Raw genomic sequence first — 11,074 nt, 5'->3', positions numbered from 1 at the left:
GCTTCTGTTTAGGTTCAGCCAATGGGAGACACTGATCGAAGATTGAGGGTGGGAAGAAGGGAGAAGCCAGGGTATTTCTCTCCCTCTTTCAAATCAAGGGGCACCTCTGACAGTGGTTGTGTCTCCTCCATGGCTCTGACTCTTGCCAAATTTACCTCCCTCCTTATTCCCTCCTGGTCACTCTGGGTAGCTCTGCTATGGCTGCAGCTCCCGCCTGGTGTCCCAGTTCCAAGCCTCTGGCATTATCATCTCCTCCCTTGGCCTCCAGCCCTCGGGGTGATAGCAGCTTCCTGATGTTACTCACTTTAGGGTTGGCTTCCCAGCATCCACTCCTGAGAGCAGGAGGCTGCAGGAAGGACTGCAGAGGGCAACACTGGGCACCGAATCTCGAATCTCGCTGAGGGTTGGGGGTAGGGTGGGGTTGCTCAAGTTTCTACAGCTCCGATGGCTGAACCAATCCTCCCGCCCAGCGGGAGCTACAGAAAGTCCATATACAAAGATTTTAGGGGCAGCCATCTGGTTGAAAGTGAGGGCTAGAAGCTGTGCTGGTATAACACATGGCATTTGAGAAAAGGGTCAATTGTCTTCATCAAAAAATGGCGAGTGTTGATGGAGCTCGCAGGAGGGCAAACCCAGCCCCTCCCCAGCCATTCTTCCATGGTTACGGCCACAGTGCCACTGTTCTGCCTTAATGCCAGCGTCTGGTCTCTCTAAACCCAACTGCCTGCCTGAAGAAGATAACTCCCCTCTATAGAGTGAACACCAGCTATGTCAGACTGTGTCAGCTACATCAGACTCCTCTAAGGCACCACTTCAGACCCGCCTGGCCTCACCAGCGCCAGCTGCAGTCTTGCGAGGCTCCGACCAGCTTCACATACATGCTGTTCAGAAGCGCCTTACCTCCTGTCCAGGGGTTCTTTGTTGACGCTGCAGCCCAAGGGTGCGCCACCCAGAAGTTCAGGGGGGTTCATGCTTAATGGACTAGAGGTTTAGCCAATGGCAGAGTGGAGTCGGTGCATCAATTCCCCCACCCTCACCACCACCCCTACCCAAGGAATGCTTCTGAGATGCCATTTATTCAGCTGCATCTGCTCTAAATTCTCCCTCCTTTCCGGCCTTACACCCTCTTCTTAGGATCGCAGCCATGAATGAAATCTGAAATCAGGTCTGCTTTCTGGGGAGCCCAGGCTAAGATACCAGCTTTCCTGTCTCTCACTGAAGCCCTCCCCCCATGGTTTTCCCCAAGAGAAAAAGACATTTGTGAGACAATAATGCCACAGCACTTTATTTAGGATAGATACAAAGGATTCCCCTAGTATTCATCCCCCTCCTCCTCTTCTCCCTCCCCCTCCACACTATCCATGCCCACCTCCTCGTAATCCTTCTCCAGGGCAGCCATATCCTCCCGGGCCTCAGAGAACTCACCCTCCTCCATGCCCTCGCCCACATACCAGTGCACAAACGCCCTCTTGGCATACATCAGGTCGAACTTGTGGTCCAGACGGGCCCAGGCCTCGGCGATGGCGGTCGTGTTACTCAGCATGCACACGGCACGCTGCACCTTGGCCAGGTCACCGCCGGGCACCACAGTGGGTGGCTGGTAGTTGATGCCAACCTTGAAGCCTGTGGGGCACCAGTCCACGAACTGAATACTGCGCTTGGTCTTGATGGCGGCGATGGCGGAGTTGACATCCTTGGGCACCACGTCTCCACGGTACAGCAGGCAGCAGGCCATGTACTTGCCATGACGGGGGTCACACTTCACCATCTGGTTGGCAGGCTCAAAGCAGGAATTGGTGATCTCCGCCACCGACAGCTGCTCGTGGTATGCCTTCTCTGCGGAGATGACTGGCGCATAGGTGGCCAGGGGGAAGTGGATGCGGGGGTAGGGCACCAGGTTGGTCTGGAACTCTGTCAGGTCCACGTTGAGGGCCCCGTCAAAGCGCAGGGAAGCTGTGATGGAGGAGACGATCTGGCTGATGAGGCGGTTGAGGTTGGTGTAGGTGGGGCGTTCGATGTCCAGGTTGCGGCGGCAGATGTCATAGATGGCTTCGTTGTCCACCATGAAGGCGCAGTCTGAGTGCTCCAGGGTGGTGTGGGTGGTCAGGATGGAGTTGTAGGGCTCGACCACAGCTGTGGACACCTGGGGGGCTGGGTAGATGGAGAACTCCAGCTTGGATTTCTTGCCATAATCAACAGAGAGCCTCTCCATCAAGAGTGAGGTGAAGCCGGAGCCGGTGCCCCCTCCAAAGCTGTGGAAGATGAGGAACCCTTGTAGTCCTGTGCACTGGTCAGCCTAGAAAGTGAAGGCGAAGAGAAATGTGGGTGTGAAGCACCCCTGACAAATGGGAAAGAACCAGCTTGTGCTGTTTCACATTCCCTCCATGTGTCATAAAATCCTTGGAAGACTTTTTCCAAGAGCACAAAACAGGGCCTGATAAGGTCGGCCCACTCTCTCCTCCTCATCCCTCTTCCTCTCTAAAGCCTCCCGAGGTCTCTAACCAACAGCTCTCTTGAATCTTGTAACATAATCATGTTTGTCATCACCGTTTGCCAGCTCTACCCATACCCGTGTTTCCCTGATTTAACTCCAGATATTTCTGGAGGGTTTCTCCAACAATCCAGGAACTTATCCCCAAAGTCAGTCATAGAGCCCTGGGCCAGCATGATTTGGATCTCTGCTTTTCATAAGGCCTTCTGCCCTCACCCCTACAACACAAGGTGATATTCTAGGAATGCTTATGGGCCTCCATCACTTGGCCAGGCAGCCCATGGACAGGTTTGCCCTGGCGGCCGTGCTGCCCAGGATTGGGCCTGTTGCTGTAGGAGATAAAGAAGACACCCAGCTCCGGGCTGCCGCTGTACTCCGCCGCCCCTGACCAGGATGCAGGGCCCTGATCCTGTGTGTTTAAGACTTTTCCAGGAGGCTCTCCCAAGGGCTGGCGCTGTCCTTCCCCTATCTGGCCTCCAAACCACAACAAGAATCCCCAGCCTTTAGCCATTCTCTCACCAGCTTCCGAATCCGGTCCAGCACCAGGTCAATGAGCTCCTTTCCGATGGTGTAGTGGCCTCGGGCGTAGTTATTGGCAGCATCTTCCTTGCCTGTGATGAGCTGCTCTGGATGGAAAAGTTGGCGGTAGGTGCCCGTCCGAACTTCATCTGCAATGAACAGAGTTTTAGGCCCCACTCCTCTTGTAGCCTGGCTCCCAGAGCCCCAGGGTACCCAGGAGAAGTGGGATCTCTAGGCTCCAAGTCCTACCCTGGAGGAGCCCCATTCAGGTTGCTGCTATTGCCCTTGACTTTACGTGTTCATCAAGAAAAGGAAAGGGATGTGGGGTGACGTTGAAACTCTAGAGCTGAGTGACAGCGGAGTTCTAATTGGCTGCAGTAACTGGGAACCACACACTCCAGTGCTATCCAGTTGTAAAGAAGGACTTGCTGTGGTACCTGGGACAAGGCCATGGAAGAGATGGATCATCACTCACCAATCACAGTGGGCTCCAGATCCACAAACACAGCCCGGGGCACGTGTTTTCCAGCCCCAGTTTCACTAAAGAAGGTGTTGAAGGAGTCATCCCCTCCTCCGATGGTCTTGTCACTGGGCATCTGCCCATCTGGTTGGATTCCATGTTCCAAGCAGTAGAGCTCCCAGCAGGCGTTGCCAATCTGCACGCCGGCCTGGCCCACATGGACTGAGATACACTCACGCTGAGCAGAAAATAGCAGAAAACACCCTTAGCAGAGAGAAACGTATCATGCCTGGACACAATTCCTGCCTTCTTGCCATCCTTGAGTGGTTCTCTGGCTGAGGGCAAAGTTTCTTGGACTCGGCTCTCCTTGCCCCACCCCCTGTGGCTAAGCATTTACAGGTGGCATTGAGGACCAACAGGCATTGGTTCTGGGGGCTGGGCCAAAGCCCTCAGGGGAAGCAGAAGATGTGGGCAGTTCTCAGCTTATGGAGTCTTGCTCAGGGACTAAGCATCTTGAGGAATGTTGAGGGGATCAAATGAGTCTGGCAGAGAACCAAAGTCAACCCACTCATGTTCAGAAAGAAATTAGGGGCCACTGGTGAGGGAAGCAAGATCCAAGTGAAGTTTCAGGAGTCAAGGATAAGGAAGAGGTTTATAGAAGCAGAAAGAACTCTGGATTGATGTGACAGCCAGAAATGCCAGTGAGAAAGGAAAAAGAGGGCCTGGAATGGACATGCATGTGCTATCTTTCCTCTTGGGTGTGCATGGCTCTGGAGTGGGGTGGGACTGGAAAGAAAGGTCTTCCTACAAGATTCAAGGCTGGTGGTCAAAGAACCCTTGGCCCCTGAAACAGGACTGTTGGTCTAAGAAAAGAGAAAGGTCGGTGTCCTTCCTGGGGAGTCCCATGAGAATCAAGAAGGCTTGACTCTCTTGCTTCAGCAAAGATTTATTGAGCCTCTACTATGTACTGCACACTGTGCTGACACTGGGGACACATAACGCCTATCACTCAGTCCCTGCCCTCAAGAAGCTCACTGTCTAAGGAAGGGAGAGTTTCGTAAGTTAACAGATGTGTGGCAGTGTAGTCAGTGGGGTACCAGAGACGTCTCCCAGACCACTTCCCTGGGTACTACCAGAGTACTTCTCTGCTTGAGAAGTAATTTCCACAGACCTTACAAATAAAATGAGCACATTCATCAAATTTCCCCAAATTAAGGCTTAACAATACAGAGGATGCGAAGAAATGGGAACTCTTACACTGCTAGTAGAAGCCTAAAGTGACGTATCTCAAATTAAGAAGAATCACATAATACGATACCATTTATATAACCAATACTATGCATCATCGACAGATAAATTTATATATTTACTATACAGTCTTGTAAAATGGATAGATTGCAAAAATAAAGAAAGCAAAGGAAAATATTAACCAAACTTGGAATAATGGTTCTCTCTGGTAGAGATGAATGTAATTGGGAAGAGATCCTTTTTCTTCCTTTTTTTGAGATCCTATTTCTTAAAGTGGGTAACAGGTGTTCATTAGATTATTCTTTATACCTTTTTACATATCTAAAATAGTTTGTACATTTTTTAACGAGGATACTTTCTCCATAAATTTAACATGTCACTGACATTTTTATCCTATATAATAAAACTCTAATATGCAAATTGACCAACTGGTGGACCGGTGGAATGACTGGTGGCTATGACGTGCACTGACCACCAGGGGGCAGACACTCAACACAGGAGCTGCCCCCTGGTGATCAGTGAGGCTACCACAGGGGGAGGGCTGCTCAGCCAGAAGCCAGGTTCACGGCTGGCTAGCACAGCGGCAGTGGTGGGAGTTTCTCCAGCCTCCGCTGCAGGTAGGCAGTAAGGAGTGAGGGGTCCCAGACTGCGAGAGCCCTGGACTGCGGGGGGCGGAGGGGGATCGGGCCTAAGAAGGCAGGCAGACATCCCCTGAGGGGTCCCAGACTGCGAGAGGGTGCAGTCTGGGTTGAGGGACAATCCCTTTCCCTGCAGTGCACAAATTTCATGCACCAGGCCTCTAGTATGATATAAGGGCCTTGACTTATGATTTTTAGATGACTAGGATTAATCCATAAATCATTTGTATCCCAGCCCCATTACTTCTGTACTTGCCTCGAGCAAGTCTTAGCCTCTCTGTTGATGTCCTCCATTATGACAGGGGGGCAATAATAAGAGCCCCCTCCTAGAATTTTTTTTGAGGATTAAGTGAAGGAATGCATGCATGTTGCCTGCCTCATTTCATGACACTTTCTAGGGTGCACCATATGTTGGGTCCCCCTACTAAACCCCTCAGCCCCTAATCACTGAGTCATAGAAAGAAAAGTTAATGAATTAATCTGGGAGGGATTTAAGGACACAGGAGTTCAGAAATCCGCAGGTCCAGAAGAGAGGGCTGACTCAGCTTCTCAGCTCACCAACCACCTGGCCAGGCCAGGGACAACTGCTGCACCTCCGAGCCTGGCCGAGCTCTGTCTACAAAGTCAGACGCTGTCCTGCTGCCCTTGCTCCTTTTTCTTGACTGTAAAAATAGCACAATCTCGTACCTGTATCCAGCAGGCTTTGTCATTATGTTGATTAGTCCCATATATTAAGCATTAATTAGTTCCAGAAACTATGCTAAGTGCTTCACATACATTTTCTCATTTGATCTTCACAACAGCCCCCTTGAGTAGGTATTTTTATTAACCCATTTTACAGATGAGGACACTGACTCTCAAAGAGGTTAAGCAACTAGTTCAAGGTCATGAGCAAAATGAGGAATATTCAAAGCAGGGACAGCCTGGCTCCAACTATGTTCTTAACTGCTCTTCTATCCTGCCTATGGGGGAGACAGGGTAAACATAGCAAATGATCCCACACCCAGACAACTCTGGGTAACTGGAAGCACCCTCCTTCTCCGCACCCCCCTTTCCTTCCTCCCCCCCAATATGTAACTGCAGTTGGGCAGGGCTATGAGGGTGTATCCCCACAGCTGGGAGATGGGACCACAGTGAATCTGCCATGGGGCCCAGGGTGTGTAGGGCAGTGCCTACATTTTGTGTTCCAGTCCTGCTTACCCCACACTCCCTACCCCGAAATTCAGAGCCCTTTAGCAGCCCTGTTCCTGAGTCCAGGCTCGGAAAACACACACACACACACACACACACACACACACACACACATCCTGGTTACCATCACCCTGTCCTTCTTCACCCCTGCACATACCCCCACATATCAGCACATTTGGGAAGGGGCACACACATCTGGAAGTCTCTTTCCCCCATCCCCACCTGCCCACACACTGTAGTACCTGACTCCCAGAGATTCCTCACACCACCCACCTGGGCCCACTGGGACCCTCACTTGCATGCTTAGCACCCCACCTCTGCTCACCATGCTGTTTGGCTGAGTGCTGACTGGGGTCTGTCTGCTGCTAGATGGAAAACAGGGATGGGTGCGTGAGAGACCCACAGCCTCTGGCCTCCTATACGCTCTGGTCTGCTCTCAGGGTGGAAATGTTGTTAGAAACATCCCCGGGAGGGCAGGCCTGTTGACTTGGTTACCAGGCAGCAGGCAAGTCCTGGTCCTGGGCCCAAATAGGGGAGGGAGGTGGAGTGTAGGTGGGGCTATGACGAGCCTGTGGTGAACTAGAACAAGGAGTCCTCGGACAGGAGATCAACCTCAGGGCCTTTGGGTGGGAACTCTGTCATAGAACATAGGGAATAAGAGCTTGGTTTTAGCCTCAGCTCTAGCATTTAACTTTTTTGCCTCCATTTTCTCATCTGTAGAATGGGGAAAGGGGGAATTGTGAGGATTAAACAACATAAACTTTCTAAGTGCTCTGTCCAGAATTGCTGCTGTTCTCCATGGGGAAAACACGCTGATGAGCAGGGCTCGGGGCTATTTGTCGGAGTCTCTCCCTATTTCAGTGCAAGTTGTTGCTGGCCTCGCCTGCCCTGATTTCTCCACCGAAGGACTCGCCCTATGGCCTTAGGCAAAGTTATGAAATGAAAATGTTAATCTCTCACATTTGTATTCTGTGTTGTAGTTCTTTTTTTTTTTTTTTCATGATTTTTTTTTTTTTTTATTGCTTAAAGTATTACAAAGGGTATTACATATGTATCCATTTTATCCCCCCGCCCTAGACAGTCCCCTAGCCTCCCCTATCACCCAGTTGTGTTGTAGTTCTTAAGGCTGCTTCACCCCTTATCTCCTTTGAGACCCTCAACTGTGTGAGGTAGCCAAGGTGAGGCCTCCATTCCCATGATGTCTTGCCCAAGGTCACATGGGGGTTAGTTAGTGGTAGAATTAAGAATCTGGGACTCAAGCTCAGCGCCTCTCCGCTTTCCACGTGGCAGCGTTGTCTGTCCCTCTTCCCCATCCTGTGTCTCTATTTTCTTCCTTCCCTTTCTCAGTTGCAGTGGTGGCCATTCTCTTGCATACCCTGCAACTCCCTGGCCTCCCTCTAGCTTCAGCAGCTTCATTTGACTAAACCACCACCCTACATAATTCATTTCTTCACCACGTCTGTGCCTGCACTGACCCAGCGAAATAGTGGAAAAAACCCAGAACCAAGCTGATGAATCTGACTTCGAATTCATGACCTCAAATGGACCCTAACGCTGCCTGGAAACCACACAACATCTCGTCTGTCATTTTTCCAAATAGCAACCGTGACCTGGAATAGGAACGCCATATTTAGCAAATAAGAGAATTTTATCTAGCAACCCTATCCAGGAAGTAGTTGCTACTGTGAAATTTCAGTCACTGTGGCAATTAGTGGGGGTTACTTTGAGGGAGGGGCTTTTTCAGAGTCCTTCTCATCACAGTTTACTAGGGAGTGACCCTGAGTATCAACATGGCTAACTCTGACTTGGGTTGTAGACTGAAGTCTTCACTCTTCCGCCGGGACCTAAGAGGCCAAGATCCCCAGAGGGAAGACACAGTCAACCAGCACTTCAAAGGCAAGGAAGCCCCGCCTCCTACAGGGCCGATTCATGGAGCCACAGGCCTCAGGAACTGCCATCCTGGGAATGATTATTCAGATGGAGGAATTCAGGGCCTACCCACTGGGCCCCAAACTCTGTTACCTAGCACTTTGTGAAACTTTTTAAAAATCCGTTTTTATTGATTTCAGAGAGTGGAAGGAGGAGAGAGAGAAACATCGAGGCACTGCCTCCTGCACACCCCCTACTGGCAATCGAGCCCCCAACTCAGGCATGTGCCCTGACCGGGCATTGAACTCTGACCTCCTGGTTCATGGGTTGATGCTCAACCACTGAGCCACACCAGTCAGGTTCTTGTCTAGCACTTTAACTTCTCCCAACTGGACTCCCAGTTGGGCTCAGGGTCAACCGAGATTTCACCAGCTCTAGAGAGAGGCAGGTGGGGGAAGAAGCCTTATGTAAAATGGAATAACGAGACAGATTTTTAAAGCATATTAATGTACCTAAGTTATAAAATAAGAGGCAGTCAATACTCTAATTCCTTCAACAAATATTTATTGAGTGTCCACTATGTGCCAAGCACTGTACCGGATGCCAGGGTTCCAGTGGTGGACAAAAAGAGTCTGTGCTCTTAAAGAGCTGACATTTTCATGGGCAAACACATAACAAATTAAGAAGACGATCTCAGAGAGCCATTGCACGTGAGAAAACAAAACCGGACAATGGCCCCCAAAGAGATAGATGGGAGGTGGGGGCTGCTGCTGAGAAGGAGCGGCTCTCTAAGAAGGTGACACTGGAGCTGAGAGGGCACGACAGGGTGTTAGCCATGCGGGATCTGGATAGAGCGCTCCAGGCAGAGAAAATAGTGAGTGCAAAGGTCCATAGGTAGGAGTGAGCCCCACGTGTTCAAGGAAACAGAGTGAGGGAAGGGGAGAGCTATACAAGATGAGATCACAGAGCCAAAGGGACTTGGAAGGAGAACAGCTTTTATTACAGGTGCAATAGCAGGGTTAAGCAAGCATCATTGCCTACTTTGTGTTTTAGAGAGATTATTACAGCTGCTGTGTGGAGACTGCATTATAGGGGTTCAAGAGTAGAAGCAGAAAACTGGTTAGGAGGCTACTGTAGGCATCCAGAAATGGGGGGTGGGGCTTGGACTAGAGTGGGGACGGTGGGAGGTGGCTGGGTTCAACGTAGTGGGACGTGCTAATGTGTGCAGCAGACCTACCCAACAGCCTTACCTGCCCCCTGCCTCCACTTCTTCTTTGCTCGCAGGGTCCCGATTTGTTTAATTACTTCCCTTCCACTTGCTCAGGGAAGATGGCTTTTCCCCAGACCTAGGAGTGAGTAGAGAGCAGTTTAAACCATTCATGGTAATTCTAGTCCCTCCTTCCGGAGATCGGTTTAGGAATGGGGCCAGTGAGCTAAAAGGGGAAGTCTGCAAGGATGCTTTAAGGAAAGGTTTTTCTCCCTGATAAAAAGAGATGTGGGAGAAAACCCCCCTTTTCCTGTGTCCATTGGAGGCATGATACTTGTAGCTGCTGCAGGCATCTTGTGATCATGAGCGAAGCTGCCACCAGCTCACTGAGGATGCCAGAGCAGAAAGCTGGAAATACTGGGTTATTGGTGACATCACTGAAGCAACCCTGGAACCGCCCTACACTCAGAATTCTTGTGGGATAATAAATACTCTCATTGTTTAAGCTGTTGTTACTTAGGCTTTTCATTATTTGCAGCCAAAAAAAAAAAAATCTAACTAATAAAAGAGGAGAAGGAGAGAGGGAAAGAGGAATGCAGGGTGACCCTAGGTTTTTAGCTTAAGCGTGTGGGTGGAAGGTGATACTGTGCACTCAGACTCAGAAGCCTAGGACAGAGCAGGTTTGGCAGGGAGGGGGGTGAGGGTATTGAGAGTTCTGCTTTGAATGTGCTATGTTTGAGATGTCTCATGGGCTTTCAAGTGGTGATGTCAACAATGCAAAAAGTCACATGAGTCTGGAGTTCAGAGAAGTCCAAAATGGAGATGCAAATGTGAGAGTCATCAGCATATAGATGCTATTTCTTTTTATTCCATTCTTTCACTATGGTTGGGGAATGTGTAGACTCTAGTTCTGTTCCTTCTGGATAACCCTACAAATGTTGTAACTTTTTATTAAGGACATTTAAAAATACACTTACAGTAGAGATAATATAATAAAACCCCATACACTCATCACCCCCCTTCAACAGTTGCTTTTTCAGGGACAAAAACAAAGAAAAGAGAGAGCCCAGGACTGAGCTATGGGAACTCCCTTTAGAAATAGACCATGAAAAACTACCAGGAAGAAGTGCCCAGGACAAAAACCAGGAGAGGGGGTGTCATCAAAGCCAAGAAAGAAGTGTTTCAAGGAGGGAGGAAGGACCAACTATGTCAAACACAGCTGAGAGGCTGAGAAAGATGAAGATAGAGATGTAAACACTGGCAAGATGGAAGTCACTGGAGAACTTGGCAGATCATCTCAGTGGAGCATGAGAACCAAGCCTGCGTAGAGAGTGGGGAGGAGAGCAGATATGCAGATATCCCTTTAGGAAGGTTGGCTGTGCGAAGGAAGACAGCTGGTAGGTGCTCCAGTCTGAAAGAAACAGAAGGGTGTGCACTAAGGCTCCGCTCCA

General features: G+C 50.0%; 1 protein-coding gene across 1 annotated transcript; it reads right to left on the bottom strand.

The window, feature by feature from the left end:
- Positions 1-1,297: 1,297 nt before the first annotated feature.
- LOC132238261 (tubulin alpha-1D chain) lies at positions 1,298-7,013 on the bottom strand. Its single transcript, XM_059703237.1, has 4 exons — positions 6,873-7,013; positions 3,486-3,708; positions 3,011-3,159; positions 1,298-2,296 (listed from the first exon to the last, which is right to left on the bottom strand). Exons 1-4 carry the CDS (start codon positions 6,873-6,875, stop codon positions 1,313-1,315), a joined length of 1,359 nt encoding a protein of 452 aa, XP_059559220.1. The 5' UTR covers positions 6,876-7,013; the 3' UTR covers positions 1,298-1,312.
- Positions 7,014-11,074: the final 4,061 nt, after the last annotated feature.

This window comes from Myotis daubentonii, chromosome 7, assembly GCF_963259705.1.
Source record: "Myotis daubentonii chromosome 7, mMyoDau2.1, whole genome shotgun sequence".
NCBI lineage: Eukaryota > Metazoa > Chordata > Mammalia > Chiroptera > Vespertilionidae > Myotis > Myotis daubentonii.
The sequence above is the reverse complement of the archived record's forward strand: the minus strand, read 5'-3'. Positions and strand labels throughout refer to the sequence as shown.